A 16,977-nucleotide genomic window follows, 5' to 3' on the forward strand; every position below is an offset into this window, starting at 1 on the left:
TGCATGCATCAAATAGCAAAACACCTGAAGAATGTACGGTTTCTAGTATGGTCTTATTTATCAGGGTCCCCTGTGAGTCTCCATTCCGAATAGTCAACCAAATTGTACGGGGTTGATACTCTGGACTGAAACACTTAGGTTCTCCTGCTCTTAGATGGCATACACTATAATCTATACCTAAGTATCTACACTTAGATACATGTCCTTTACACTCATATTGTGAATGCCAAATAAGGGTCTGAGAAATATGATTACCTGTCTTTGTAGTCTTAATGCAAACCTCACAACCTGGTGTGTCGGTACCTCTACCTTCCTGAATAATTAAAAACACACATATATACATTATAAAACACATCACTCCTGACATCTTTGTCCTCATTCTTCGACCGTTTGATGGCACCTCAGCTTCCAGGATGTAAGGGCTGCAAGGAATGGAGTCCTTCAAGTCCTCTCTTCCCTTCACAGAGGTCCCTTCAAGACACTCTGACTATGTAACGTAGGTAGGTGGTCAGGCTTTATTATGGCCGTCAAAATACCTACTTGCTGATCTCTTTGATTGCTTTAGAAGTCCCAATAGTTCCTCGTCACTCCGACTGAGTTGCACGCTACAACCGGATCTTGCAGGGATTCTCAGGATCTGGTGTAACTTGCCAAGAATCTACTGCCGCTGGTTTAACCCTGGAGTGATGAATCCACGGAGTCACTTCGGCCACCTTTATAGCTGTTGGGGTAGACAAAAGAACAACATAAGGACCCCTCCATTTTGGCCCCAACGGTACACTGTTCCACTCCTTTATCCAAACTTGATCTCCTGGATGATAAGAATGGACAGGTGGATAAATATTCACAGGTAATCTATCTTGTACCCATTTCTGTACCTCCTCCATAGTTTTACTCAACTCTACAACCTGCTGCCGGGTAATTCCTTCTCCCAACTGACTCAAATCCCCCCTTAAAGGGAAACTCCAGTGCCAGAAAAACGATCCGTTTTTCTGGCACTGGAGGGTCCCTCTCCCTCCCACCCACCAATCCCCGGTTACTGAAGGGGTGAAAACCCCTTCAGTGACTTACCTGGGACAGCGGCGATGTCCCTCGCCGCTGTCTCCGCCTCCGCGACGCTCCTCCTAGTGATTACGTTGGCCGGTGGGCGAGACTAATCTCGCTCAGCGGCCGAGGATACCTAATGCGCATGCGCGGAAATTCCGCGCATGCGCATTACGTCTCCCCATAGGAAAGCATTGAAAAATCATTTCAATGCTTTCCTATGGGGTTTTGAGCGACGCTGGAGGTCCTCACACAGCGTGAGGACGTCCAGCGACGCTCTAGCACAGGAAACCTGTGCTAGAAACAAGGAAGTGACCTCTAGTGGCTGTCTAATAGACAGCCACTAGAGGTGGAGTTAACCCTGCAATGTAAATATTGCAGTTTATGAAAAACTGCAATAATTACACTTGCAGGGTTAAGGGTAGTGGGAGTTGGCACCCAGACCATTCCAATGAGCAGAAGTGGTCTGGGTGCCTGGAGTGTCCTTTTAAGTTACCAAGTACGGGAGGTGGACGCCCATACAAAATTTCAAAAGGTGAGAGACCCATCCTTCTGGTAGGTGTACTACGAATGCGCAACAGAGCTATTGGCAAAAGAACATTCCATTTAAGTTGAGTTTCTTGACACATCTTTGCCAATTGGTTCTTAATAGTTCTGTTCATCCTTTCCACTTTCCCAGAGCTCTGAGGCCTATATGCCGTATGAAGTTTCCACTTAATACCGAGCATATGAGTCTGTTGTTGTAGGCATTGGTGAACAAAGGCTGGACCATTATCCGATCCTATAGAACATGGTAGTCCATATCGGGGTATTATTTCCCGCAACATAAATCGCACAACTTCTCCTGCTTTCTCTGTACGAGTGGGACATGCTTCTACCCAACCTGAGTAGGTACACGCAACTACTAGTAGGTAACGATGTCCGCCGGATTTAGGCATTACCGTATAGTCTATTTGGAGATCGGACATAGGGAGTCCTCCCATATACTGGACTCCCGGTGGTTTCACTGGACCTTGCCTTGCGTTGTTCTTGGCACACAACACACATCTTCGTACAATGGCTTGAGTCAAATTGGACAATCTTGGCATGTAGAAATGCTTCCTAAGAGATTCTTCCATACTATCTCTCCCGGAATGTGTCCCATTGTGATAATTCTGGACAATTTCTACGGTCTAGCGATGCTGGAATAACTATCCTTTCATCTTCTAACTGATACCAATTGTTCTCCAAATACTTCCCAGCTTCAGTCTTTAACCATTCTTCTTCTTGAGCTGTATAAACTGGAGTCCATTGAGACAGAGGGGTCGGTATGAGAGCAGCTATATGCTCCACATATTCCTGTTGTCCCGATTCAGCGGCACGCTTGGCTGCATTATCTGCCATCCGATTTCCTTTAACTACATCACCATCACCTTTCAGATGCGCTCGACAATGTATAATGCCAACTTCTTTCGGTTCCCACACGGCTTCCAAGAGTTGTAATATCTCAGCTGCGTACTTGATTTCTTTACCCTCTGAGTTCAGTAGTCCTCTTTCTTTATACAAAGCTCCATGGGCATGAGTGGTTAAGAACGCATACTTTGAGTCCGTATAGATGTTCACCCTCAATCCTTCAGCCAATTGTAACGCTCGTGTGAGTGCGATTAGTTCTGCCTTCTGTGCCGATGTTCCTTTTGACAGTGGCCGAGCTTCTATCACCTTGTCTATAGTTGGCACTGCATATCCTGCATAGCGAATCCCTTCTTTCACATAACTACTGCCGTCCGTATAGTACTGGGCATCTGGGTTCTGGATGGGAAAATCATGAAGGTCCGGTCTGCTTGAGAACACTTCATCCATCACCTCCAGGCAATCATGTTGACTCTCAGTAGGTTGTGGCAAAAGGGTAGCTGGATTTAAGGTGTTAATAGTCTCAAGATGCACTCTCGGGTTCTCACATAACATAGCTTGATACTTAGTCATGCTGCTATTGCTAAACCAGTGATTGCTTTTATAGTCTAGCAACGTCTGTACTGCATGCGGGACTCGCACATAGAGTTCCTGACCCAGAGTGAGCTTATCAGCTTCGGCTACCAGCAGGGCGGCGGCAGCTACGGCTCTTAGACAAGGTGGAAGGCCACTGGCCACTGCATCCAGTTGTTTAGACATATATGCGACAGGTCGTTGCCATGATCCCAAGTACTGTGTCAATACTCCCACAGCCATTCTTCTTTGCTCATGTACATATAAGTAGAATGGACGTGTATGATCAGGTAGACCTAATGCTGGGGCGCTCATCAATGCCTTCTTAACATCCTCAAATGCCTTCTGCTGTTCAATAGTCCACAGGAAGGGATCGTGTTCTGTGCCTTTTATAGCTGCATAGAGAGGTTTCGCCAATATCGCATAACTGGGAATCCATATCCTACAGAAGCCTGCTGCCCCCAAGAACTCTCGCACTTGTCTTCTATTCTTGGGTGTTGGTATTTGGCAAACAGCTTCTTTTCTCTCTGGCCCCATTATCCTTTGACCTTCAGAGATATGGAATCCCAGATACTTGACAGTTGGCTGACACAACTGGGCTTTCTTCCTGGACACCTTGTATCCTGCCTTCCAAAGAATGTGCAGTAGATCATGTGTTGCTTGCTGACATATCTCTCTTGTAACTGCCGCTATCAACAAATCATCTACGTATTGTAATAGTACACATTCTCCTGGAATGGACTTGAAATCTAGTAAGTCCTGACTTAATGCTGAACCAAATAGGGTAGGTGAATTCTTAAACCCTTGGGGCAATCTTGTCCAAGTCATCTGGCTTTTCGAGCCCGTTACAGCATTTTCCCATTGGAATGCGAAGATACACTGGCTTTCTGTAGCAATTCAAAGGCAAAAGAAGGCATCTTTGAGGTCTAAAACTGTGAAGTAAGTAGCCCCACCCGGAATTAAAGCAAGCAGGTTATAGGGATTGGGCACAACTGGATGTATACTTACTACCGCATCATTGACTGCTCTCAAGTCCTGCACAGGGCGATACTCATCTGTCCCGGGCTTTTGAACAGGCAACAATGGGGTGTTCCAGGGGGAAGTACAGAACCATACCATATGATCTTATCCAAATAAGACTGTATGTTCTTCTTTGCCTTTTGTGGAATATGATATTGTCTTAAGCTCACTGGATAAACCCCAAGCTTTAGTTCAATCCGAATTGGTGGAATATTACGAGCAAGTCCTGGTGGGTTATTCTCTGCCCATACTCCTGGTACATTAACCCCTTGAGGACGCAGGACGGTTCAGGACCGTCATCGGCATTTTTGCGTTGCCGACCGACGACGGTCCTGAACCGTCCTAAATTTAAAATGTACTTACCCGATCGCCGTCGTTCTCCCAGCGGCGATCGGCGGTGCTCCCGGTGTGGGGAGACTGCCTGCAGCCAGACAGTCTCCCCATGGCGGTTTAGGACCCCTGGGGCCATGTGATCGCCCAACAGGGCGACCACATGGTCACAATAGGTGTCCTAGACTCTGCCTGCAGGGGGACTGTCTGTGCTGACAGGCAGTCTCCCTGCAACTGTAAAATCAGAAAAAAATTTAAAGTTATAGTTAATAAAAAAAAAATATATTATTATATATGTGTATATATATGATATAGACATATATTATACCTATATAATATATGTCTATATATCATATATATAATGTCATGCTAAGTGTATTTTTATATTAATATGTACATATATTAATATAAAAATACACTTATAATTAATTTGCACACGTATATATATAATATATATAATAACTATATATATTGTATATATATATTATTATAAAATACGAATAATAAATAATTTAAATTAAATTAAAAAAATTAAAAATAATAAAAAATTGAAAAAAAATTATATATCTATACGAAATTTTATTCTAACTGTATTTTGATATTAATATATATATATTTATATCAAAATACACTTAGAATGAAATTGTATATATATCTATGTATATTTAAATAAATAAAAAGAATGCGAACTATTCATATGTCGATATACAAAATTACATAAATAATTATATAAATATACACGTAGACTTCAAATATATAAATATGCATATATATTTAAATTCTACGTGCGTATTTAGGTAATATTTTTACATAATTAAGTTATTTTATTGATTGCAATTTAAGGGACCTGCCTGCCAACCCAGGCCGAAAGACCAGAGAATTTAATTTGCTATCACTGTATTTTACCCTGTAACGTTCTACGACACCCTAAAACATGTACATGGGGGGTACTGTTTTACTCGGGAGACTTCGCTGAACACAAATATTAGTGATTCAAAACAGTAAAACATATCACAGCGATGATATTGTCAGTGAAAGTGACTTTTTTTGCATTTTTCACACACAAACAGCACTTTTACTGATGATATAATTGTTGTGATACATTTTCCAGTTTTGAAACACTAATATTTGTGTTCAGCAAAGTCTCCTGAGTAGAACAGGACCCCCCATGTACAGGTTTTATAGCGTTTTTGGAAGTTACAGGGTCAAATATATAGGTCAAATATTTTTACATTGAAAATGGCCAGGTTGGTTACGTTGCCTTTGAGAGCGTATGGTAGCCCAGGAATGAGAATTACCCCCATGATGGCATACCATTTGCAAAAGAAGACAACCCAAGGTATTGCAAATGGGGTAAGTCCAGTCGTTTTTAGTAACCACTTAGTCACAAACACTGGCCAAAATTAGCGTTCAATTTAGTTTTTTACTTTTTTCACACACAAACAAATATGAACGCTAACTTTGGCCAGTGTTTGCGACTAAGTGGCTACTAAAAAAGTCTGGACATACCCCATATTGAATACCCTGGGTTGTCTACTTTTAAAAAAATATGTACATGTGGGGTGTTATTTAGCAATTTATGACAGATAACAGTGTTACAATGTCACTATTGATACATTTTAAAAATGTATGTTTTGAAACCGCAATATCCTACTTGTACTTATAGCCCTATAACATGCAAAAAAAAAGCAAAAAGCATGTAAACACTGGGTATTTTTGAACTCAGGACAACATTTTGAATCTATTTAGCAGTTTTTTTCATTCGCTTTTGTAGATGAGTAAAAGATTTTTCACATAAAATTCAAAAAACGTGTATTTTTTTCAATTTTTCATCATATTTTTTCATTTTTTTTTAAATTAAATTAGATGAGATTATATAAATAATGGTATGTAAAGAAAGCCCCTTTTGTCCTGTAAAAAACAATATATAATTTGTATGGGAACAGTAAATGAGAGAGCGGAAAATTACAGCTAAACACAAACACCACAAAAGTGTCAAAAAGATGCCTGGTCGCAAATGTACAACATCGCAAAAAAAGTCCAGTCCTTAAGGGGTTAAACAAGGATTCATCACTCCTAGGGTTTTGGCTGGTCAACACTGTATAAAGTCGCCACTCTTCTTCCTTTGGTACTGATATTGTCATTATACCTGAGGGTCCATTGAACTTCAAGGATGTTGTTCCGTTAGGCAGAAATGTTATCTGTGCTTGTAATTTCGACAACAAATCTCGCCCTAGCAGTTGGACTGGACATTCAGGCATGTAAAGGAACTTATGTTTTACTACGTGGCCTCCCAGTGTACAGAGTCGACTTTTAAGAACCGGTTTAGCGGCACTCCTTCCAGTTGCTCCTATTACGGTGATAGTTCTTCCTGAAGGAGGAGCGACTAGGTCAGTCAGCACAGAATGTTCGGCACCAGTGTCGATCATGAAAGAACTCCTTTTTCCCCCTATTGCTACATCGACCATAGGCTCCGCTCGGCCAAGGGGGATGGAGCCCGGTCGGTATCAATAGTCATCCATGACTGTGTCAGCCAAACCTACAAATTCCCTATCTTCTCTCTCTCTCTGGGTCTCTGTGCTGCTGGGTAATACCTATCCCCACTAACGCTACCTCTATTATTCCCACTATTTCCTCCAGGGCCTTCTCTTCCTCTCGCTCTGCCTCTATAATTACTGCTATATCCTGCCCTTGGTCTATCTCTCTCATATTGTTCCCTCTGTGGACACTCACTTCTCCAATGCCCTTCTTCCCTACAATACGCGCATTGGTTCCTACTTAACGGCTCCCTATTCCACTTATTATCGCCTTTCTCGGTTCCCCTATACACTTCCTTTTCCCTTCTATCTACGCCTGCGATAGCTACTGCTAGCATATCTGCTTTCCTTCGCATCTTTCGCTCTTCCTCCTTTTTCGTCTCCGTCTCCCTATTCATATAGACCTTATTGGCTATCTCCATTAGTTGGGTTATAGACATCCCTACAAACCCTTCTAACTTCTGTAGCTTGCGCTTTATATCTCCGTAGGCCTGGCTGACAAAGGCAGAGTTAACCATCCGGGAATTCTCAGGAGCCTCTGGATTAAAGGGGGTATACAACCGGTATGCCTCCAGTAATCGATCATAAAAGGCACTGGGCGATTCATCACATTTCTGCAATACCTCAGCCGTCTTAGACATATTAATCGCCTTTTTCCCTCCGGCTTTCATGCCAGCAATAATAGCGTCCCTGTATGCTTTTAAATGGGACATGTCTGCGCCATTGACATTCCACTCCGGATCAGCATTTGGATAATGGGCTGCGGCCCATGCTGCTGGGTTGGCCTGATTTTGTGTACGGGCCACTTCTTCCAGCGCTTTAATTGCCGCTTGGTTTATCCGTGTCCTTTCCTCGTTATTAAACAATGTCATAAGCAATTGCTGGCAATCGGCCCAAGTGGGATTATGTGTCTGGATAATGGAGGTAATCAAGTCTGTCATGGCTTGAGGTTTATCGGTGTAAGAGGAATTATGGGTCTTCCAGTTAAATAGATCAGTTGTAGTGAAGGGAACATAAACAAAGACAGGATCAGCGTGTTGTAACTGGCCATCACCGTTAATATGTGTCGGGCCAGGTGTCAGTCGGAGAGGCATTTGATAATGTCGGGGTTGGAGAGTACCGGTCAGTTGTCGGGTTAGTATGGGGCTTCGTTTAGAAATGTCAGTTAGGGGTTCCGGTCGAGGGGTAGTAAGACGAGGGGAAGGGGACACTTTTTCTTTACTGAGGGGGAGGGCAGTAAGTAAAATTTTCCGGGCCGGGCTGGGAGGAGCCTGACCAGGAACTAGAAATGACGTCAAATCTGGATAGGTGGGGTTAACAGAGGTAGGTACCGGAAGGGGAGGGTTTAAAACAAGAGGGCTGGACTCTGAGCTAGAGGAGGGGGTAGGTGGGGACAACGGGGCAAGGGGAGTAGCGTTACCAACAGCACCTCCTCTTCCTCTTCCTGTGGAGGAGGAGTAAGGGGGCGGCATGGGGATCTCTGACTCAGGGGGCGAGTCCAAAATGGGCGTAATTACGGCCTTAGTGGACAAGCGAGTTCTGGCCACCATGAGGCGACATTGTTCCTCGTGGCATACCCGGATCCATTTTGGCAAGTCATTTACAGCCTGCTTCCAACAGTCAATGTATGGAAACTGGCCGTAAAGTTCAGGCCTACCTGATAAAGCCACGTGTACACGCTGCACCAGATTAGGATCCAAACTGCCAAAGTAGGCCATTCCCTACTACATAAAGTAGTCAGGCGTGTTGGAGACATCTTTACCCCAAAATCATACACATTATATCCCTTTTTAAAGTTTTTTAACATACATCCTAAGGGATCCATAACCGTTGAATCTGACGCACCCATACTTAACAATGAAGCGTCGTCTCCAACAGAAACCAAACAAACACACTTCCAACGGTCACACCCGTTCCCTTGGCAACAGCACCACGTGGTACAGTTACTAGGCGAAACGCACACAACAAAACACACAGGGAATTCCCGTACACACACAGCTGTTACACCAGTCACTAAATAACTATTACTGTACCCTTTGGCGAAACTATACAATCACCCACGTTATAATTCTCAATATCTGAATTACCCGTCTATAACACACCCCAGTAACATCGTCTTTACAAACAGTAGTTATAGTACGGTTAGCATTGGTTAGAGTACAATTTAAAGTCACAGTTCAATTAGTAGTGGTTATGGTGTTAAACATACAACATAGACGACAGTTATTAGTAGTTATTTACAGTATCAGTGGTTATTATACATGGTTATGGTACCGTGCGCTATAATACAGTTACACACTATTCACACTCTCGCTAGACGGCAGAGCTCACGCTATCTAGCAAGATATACACTCTACTACAACAATCTTTAACACATTTACAATTCCCAACTAATCTATTGGCCAGTACCTCGATGGACTACCTAAAACTATTTACATCCGTTTTGGTTAGCCACGCTGCCCAAGCACCACATATAGCGAACTAGAGGGCGGAAATTACAACAGTACCCTCTTAGTCTATCTACTCTATCAAAAGTCTAGTGGGTTCCAAATTTACACGCCTTCCCACTTAGCCAAGATAGGTTGAGATCTAGCGAACCGAATTTACACAGGCGCCGCTTAGTCTCCCGGTCCCTCCGACCTAGCGAACGTAATATACACCCTAGAACGCTAGTCTAGACAAGACACCGGTGTCCGGCTTGGGCTATTTACACAGGACCCAGCCTAACTCCAATACCAAAATTAAACGGGCTGACTACAGGGCGTTTAATTACGAGCGGTGCGCCTTCGCTCCTTCCCTCCACTGGAGGGGGCCAATTCCATACACAAATAACCCCTTATGGGCCTACCACACAATCGGTATCCAATACCCCTAGTGGGTCCACCGTCTAAAACTGTAGTCGTCTTACCTCCTCGTTCCTGAACCTGAGTTCACACTCATCGACGGGGACACCCCAGCACTTGCTACGTAGAGGCCGATGATCTCCTGGACAACGGACGAGTGGCGCCGAGACGAAAGGAGGTCCACGCAGAAGTTCAGGGGTGCAGCCGTAGGGAGCGTGGGCAAAGATAGACCGTCTCACGCCTCTGCTTCTCAGCTACCGTTGAACGATGAGCTTCCCGGCCAATGCACCAAATGATACCGGAGAAACTGACGGAAGCCAAGCACAGAGAGATGGACACAGGTTTCTTCAGGAAGGAAGAGATTCTTTATTCGATTCACCGACCGGGACTCAGAGGGACTAATGTCACCAAAATACAACAAGATCTGAGCCCTGATCATACAGTGTAGGTCCCTTATATAGGCATGTAGCTCCTCCCATAATCAGTTCAACCTACACATACTCTTATCCAATCAACCGAATAGAGACTAAATTCCTGTTTGACCACATGGCTTGCCCAGCACAATGGAGGAGGGGAAATACTCGTATATCCTGTATTCCTACACATGCTCCTTACACTACTGATTGTATCGTTGCCATGTGCAACTAACCGACCGATACATCAACATATGCAAGTGCACATACCACGTGGCAATCTTGTCCTAGTAAATTTATTTTTACTGAGATTCCACCACAAGACCACTTCATTGAGCTGAAGTGGTCTGGGTGACTATAGTGTCCCTTTAAATCAAGGGTGCTCCCCGGCATCTAATGAATTACCAGTAAAATTAAATTAAACATACGGTATATAGAAAAAATAAACTTATTAATTTTAATATTCACAGTTGTGAAAATCATTGGTTATTCGGTTGATTAGTTGTTTTTTTTAACTATTTTTTTCCCATCGCTCAATTACCATTTTTTGTCAATCTTTCTTTTATTGAGGCAGGATTTAAATGGGGTACAGAATAAAGAAGAGGGGATGCACAGTATTTGTACAGAGTGGGATCGCTTTAACACAGTAGTACATCTCCTTCGAATGACAGCCTCATTTTATAGTTTATATTAAACAAACTTTTCAATAGGTTGATAGCACGCATAAAGTAACAGTTAAAAAGGTAGTTTTAACAGAACGATTGTATCATCAAGAGTTAAATGAATTAAACAAATGTAAAACAAATGAAAAACCATCTGCGCTTGTCGTTGCTAGACTAGTTATGAAAAGTATGTAAATCTAAATATGTAGGTACATTCCAGCTTAACAGTGTTGTCAGCTGCATATTTTTGAAATTCTGTATTTTTGAGTGCATCTGGAGGATTAACATTCACATGTACTCGTGCCATGCCACAACAGCCGGCACCCGTTATATAACAGTAAACATCCTTGCTGTATGACAAGCCATATAAAAAAATGCGAAATTTTTGTTTTAAGTGACTCCTGAAAAAAAAACAATGCACATTCAATAAAGATGTAGAACAAAGTCAAGATCTGTTAAGATTTAAACGGTTAAGGCTTTAACGAGACATTCATACGTATGGATGTGGACTGTGCTGGAGACGCCTCGATGAGCGGTGTATTTCAGTGCCCTCTCGTGGTGTGTTGCTAAATGGAGCGATCAGTCAGCCAGATCAGAGTAATTACTTTCCCCTGTAAATGCCTGGCTCAAAGCCCTGTAATGGCCTAAACATTGCATTAGGGCCGGTGGGAGAGTCTAATATATAGAGCGTAACAAGCGTAGGTAGATGTAGTTTTACGGGGGACAGGTAATGTGGGATGAGTAATTGTGACTGTGGTGTTCCTCCATAGCTTAACTAAGCTCTATACATATATAAAATCTATTCCTGTAAGTTATCTAGGATATTCTGTCGCTTCAGAACCACCGGGGCAACGGTACTCTGGCCTGCACTAGTGAATACACATAAGGCAGGCCGGTTCTACTGTTATAGGTATGAGCAAGGAAATAAACCAAAATAACATTGTTCAGACAATTCAAAGACATAAACTTGTAACTGCATCGCTTCTTGCTTTTAGAGTACTAAGCTATCATGCTATGTCAGGTGCTAGTCCGATGTGCACCGGAATACTGGTCTGGTTCAATATATTATAAATAAAAATGTTGCTTTATGACCATGTATGAGACATTGACAAAGCTCCGTAGGCTAATGTCGGCCAGCGGGGACCTGAAAGTGGTACATGTAGGTCCAAGATGGGTATATGTAACTTTTGAAAATGGGTAAGTGGGTTAATGCAGGTTATGACTGGTCTGTGAGAGCCTAATGATGTTGCACATACTCCAGATAAGCCCATATTAGCGGGATGGCGGGGGCATGCTTGTTCCACGCCATTCTGACTAGGTGCTATATGACAGCGGTAATGTTTCGCATGGCTGGCTATGTAAGGCCAAAAGGTTGGACAGTCGAGAGGTTTAGCCTCGAGGCCAGATTGCTTTGCGGGGTCATGCAAAGTGGCGGGGTGACTACTTTTAAGATTGACGCCCCACATGGGCACGGGCTTTTTCACTATGCCCCCATAGTCGGAGCAAGTGAAGTATGAGCATTTCGCTGAGCATTATGGGCATATAAGGAAAGCTATATATACATGTAGTTTTGAGAGCTTACTGGGCGTGAGTTTAGAACTTAGTTATTTACTAAGAAATAATTAACGTCTAGTGTAGTCATCTAGATGGCACCAGATAGTTGCCTTAAGTGCGGTGCGTGGGGCCCCAGCAAGTAGGTGTAAAAGCCGATAACATAATGGCTACAAAATATGGTTACTTCTAGATCTGTAGCGGCATTGCATGGTTCTATTTGTTGTCCCTAGTAAAAAACTGTGATTTAACAAGGCCTTGATTGCCACATTGGGCACATGCAGTAAGTAAAAGGCGTTGTCCAGAACAGAGCACCTACAGAACACCTTTCAAATTATAAAATTTTAACCTGTAGCATAACAAAAAAAAAAAATATTCACGTGTCCTTTGTGTCGAAGGAGAAATAATAAGTTCAAAGGCTCTTGTGGGCCTCGAGGGTTCTTTTCTGGGTGGCAATAGTATAATCCCCGTGAGACTAGGCAATCTCATGCAAGGTCGTGTAGTGGACCCATGGCCCGGTCTGGCGGGTTTCCCTGCGCCTCTATGTCGTGACTGCTGAGTATGCGTCCGGTGTGGAGTTTTGAGGGATGAATGGTGCAACTCTGTCCGGGTCCCATGTGTGGGTGCGGTTGGGGGAGCTGTTGTTGTCCCCGGTGGTCTCTCCATTCGGAGGCAGCAGGTCGTGAGGTAGTTCCAGGAGCCGGAGGAGGGTCGGGGCATCACTGACGTCTTGGATGCTGTGTGTGGTTGATCCTCGTTGGACCGTCAATGTCCTGGATGCCCGCCAGCGGTAATCGATTTTGTGGGTGCGTAGGATGGAGGTAAGTGGCCGTAACAACCTACGCCAGGCCAGGGTGCCATTGGACAGGTCTGGGTAAATTGTGAGTTCCATATTGTCCAGGCGGAAGGGGGTCTTGCCCCGGAGGGCTGATAAGATCGCTGCCTTATGACCGCTGTTGCGTAATATCAGGACGACATCTCTCGTCGCATTAGTTGGGGCGTTTGCCGGTTTTGGGACTCTGAAGACCCGCTCCGGGGCGATTGTTTGCTGCTGACCACGAGGTAAGATTGTTTGTATCATGCGCTGCATTAGAGAAGGCAGTTCAGTCTCTGCAACGTCCTCCCGGACCCCTCTGATTTTAATATTAGCGGCCCACCTGGCGTCTTCGAGTGCCGCAAGGCGATGTTCGAATTGCCTGTTTTGTCGTTCCAGGGTCTGTACTGCATGTTGCAGTGCGGCAGCCTCTTGGGCCTGAGATTGTGAGGAGCTCTCTAGTTTGGAAATGCGGCCTGTCAGGCCTGTCAGATCTGTGCGGAGCGCTGTAATGTCCTCATGTCCGCCAGTAGTGTCTTCATGACCGCCAAAGTGAGCGGTTCAGTGTCTTTCTCCTTGTCGCCTTGCTGAGCCCTTTGTGATGGGTTAGTAGGCTGCAATAGTCCCCTCTCTTCCTCGTCTGACAAGTCGTCAGAGAAATCTGAGCACCCGCCGTGCTGGGCCGCTATGATGGAGTCTGAGGCTCCGCGTGTCTGCCTCCATAAGTCTCCGATTGTAAGTCCCGATGTGGGCTTGTGAGGCATCACTTTTTTCCCCTTTCTCCCCATTAAAGTTTAGGATGGGTGCTTGTCGATTGGGGTGTGAAGGGAGGGAATATTTCACGGTTTTTCTCGTGTTGGACTCGGAGCCCTCTTAGTGTACGTCTCTCAATTACCATTTTTAGTGACGCTTTACATAAAGAATTTTGAGTCCACATGTGGAAATGTTGTAACTGTTGAGTATTTTAAATGGAACGGAAATTCTAGGAGGGAGGAAGCTGACTCACTGAGAGATCGGAACTTTCAGTGTCAGTTTCAGGCTGCTGAGCTGCCACTAGCGGCAGGGGAGGGGATTGCTCCTTAAATTGTAATACTGTAAAGGTAATACTTGTGTTTGTTACTGAGATGATCTCTCAGGATTGATTGACAGCCAGCCTGGGTGATGTGTGAGGAGGAGTATTTAAATGATATTAACCCTGATCTAGTCTCCCTCACTGGGTCCTTCCCATCATCCCATCACACAATCAGTTTATTATTCACTAAACGCTGAATTTTAGGGAAATTGCAGAGAGAGAGCTGGAGAATTGATTTCCCGATTTCATTCAATAAAACCCATTTATTTAGTAAATCTCGCCCTGGATGATAAGATGAAGTTTCTTACCCAGTGTATACGGTGTGAGTGCGATCACCCGGCGGCTCATGGCAGCTCTCACTCCGGGCTCCGGGGGCCGAGGACTCGCTGATTCTTTCTGTAATAACTTCACGGCAGCGACTGGACAGCGCTAACTTTTACTCAACTTGAAACTGGGCGGGTCTTTGGTGTCAGTGCGGTGAATCCTATTGGCTGAGAGTGTCCCCGCCCAGTAACAGAGACACAAAGAATAGCAGAAAAGCTACATTGTATCAGCAGAGATAGAAAGAATTACTAATAGGAGAGAATCATTCAATGTAAACTGCCTGACCCCCTAAATACACAGCCAGGTTAGGAAACTCAGTTACAGCAGATATCACAACATGCAGGAACTCCTTCCAGAGGGAAAAAAAGCCAGAAGTGACCTAAGGAAGAGATACAGAGAGAGAGAGAGAGAGAGAGGGAGGGGGAGAGAGAGAGGGGGGGGAGGAAGAGGGAGAGGGAGATGGAGAGAGAGAGGGAGAGACAGAGAGAGAGAGAGAGAGAGAGAGAGAGGAAAGGAGGAGAGAGAGGGGGGAGAGAGAGAAAAGGGAGCAAGACAGATAAAATGGAAAGAGAGAGAGGAAAGGGGGTGAGATGAAAGGGAGAAAGACACAGAGATAAAGGGGAGAGAGAGAGATGAAAGAGAGAGAGAGGGAGGAAAGGGAGAAAGACACAGAGATAAAATGGAGAGAGAGACACAGAGAGGGGGCTAAGGAAACCCTACTGCAGGCTGTAATAGTTATGGTGCTACAAATGCCACTTTAAAGGGACAGTCTGGATCCCTAAGGCACTTTAGCTTCTAGAAAAGTTCAATGTGAATAGTGTGTGATTTGTCACTTTTAAAAATACACCTTGTTACTCACCTTTTTTATTTATTTATTTTTAATAGTATTTATTTTTTCCCATCGCTCAATTACCATTTTTGTGACGCTTTACATAAAGAATTTTGAGTCCATATGAGGAAATGTTGCAGCTGTTGAGTATTCTAAATGGAACGGAATGCCAGGAGGGAGGGAGCTGACCCACTGAGAGATCAGAACTTTCAGTTTCAGGCTGCATGTTGCTGAGCTGCCACCAGGGGGTGTGAAACACTATGTGATGTGCTAAGGAACCTGGTGATATCACCAGACCATGTGACTGCTTGGTCACATGGTACAGAGAGCTACAGGAAGCAGCAAAGCGGGAAATCCAAATGAATGAAGTGGACTGAGTTGTGCTGATCTACTGCTGCTGGTGGGAGAGTTCTGATGGAAACATTGATATTAACTTTACAAAACATCTTATTTCACAAGACAGCCTGGACCTGGAGGATTGCAATGTATGGGAATTGTATGGGTAAAGCTGAACACTGCAGCCATTGCAGAGACTGAACATGGAGAATATTATGGAGAATATTATGGAGACTGAACATGGAGAATATTATGGAGACTGAACACGGAGAATATTATGGAGACTGAACACGGAGAATATTATGGAGAGAATGAACATAGAGAATATTATGGAGAATATTATGGAGACTGAACATGGAGAATATTATGGAGACTGAACATGGAGAATATTATGGAGACTGAACACGGAGAATATTATGGAGAGAATGAACATAGAGAATATTATGGAGAATATTATGGAGACTGAACATGGAGAATATTATGGAGACTGAACATGGAGAATATTACGGAGACTGAACATGGAGAATAGTATGGAGACTGAACATGGAGAATATTAGGGAGACTGAACATGGAGAATATTACGGAGACTGAACATGGAGAATATTACGGAGACTGAACATGGAGAATATTATGGAGACTGAACATGGAGAATATTAGGGAGACTGAACATGGAGAATATTAGGGAGACTGAACATGGAGAATATTACGGAGACTGAACATAGAGAATATTACGGAGACTGAACATGGAGAATATTAGGGAGACTGAACATGGAGAATATTATGGAGACTGAACATGGAGAATATTACGGAGACTGAACATGGAGAATATTATGGAGACTGAACATGGAGAATATTATGGAGACTGAACATGGAGAATATTACGGAGACTGAACATGGAGAATATTATGGAGACTGAACCTGGAGAATATTATGGAGACTGAACATGGAGAATATTACGGAGAATGAACATGGAGAATATTATGGAGACTGAACATGGAGAATATTACAGAGACTGAACATAGAGAATATTATGGAGACTGGACATGGAGAATATTATGGAGACTGAACATGGAGAATATTATGGAGAATGAACATGGAGAATATTATGGAGACTGAACATGGAGAATATTATGGAGACTGAACATGGAGAATATTACGGAGAGTGAACATGGAGAATATTATGGAGACTGGACATGGAGAATATTATGGAGAATATAATGGAGACTGAACATGGAGAATA

The 16,977-nt window shown here is 43.7% G+C and overlaps 1 protein-coding gene across 1 annotated transcript in view; it reads right to left on the minus strand.

Annotated features, from left to right (window-relative positions):
* The window catches only part of LOC134582565 (roundabout homolog 2-like), a 63,953-nt gene extending 49,354 nt beyond the window's left edge, over positions 1-14,599 (minus strand). Inside the window, exon 1 of the mRNA XM_063439242.1 lies at positions 14,557-14,599. Within this exon, the coding sequence (XP_063295312.1) occupies positions 14,557-14,596 (40 nt within the window). The 5' untranslated portion in view covers positions 14,597-14,599. The remainder of the gene's footprint in view (positions 1-14,556) is intronic.
* Positions 14,600-16,977: the final 2,378 nt, after the last annotated feature.

This window comes from Pelobates fuscus, chromosome 13 (genome assembly GCF_036172605.1).
Source record: "Pelobates fuscus isolate aPelFus1 chromosome 13, aPelFus1.pri, whole genome shotgun sequence".
NCBI classification, from domain to species: domain Eukaryota; kingdom Metazoa; phylum Chordata; class Amphibia; order Anura; family Pelobatidae; genus Pelobates; species Pelobates fuscus.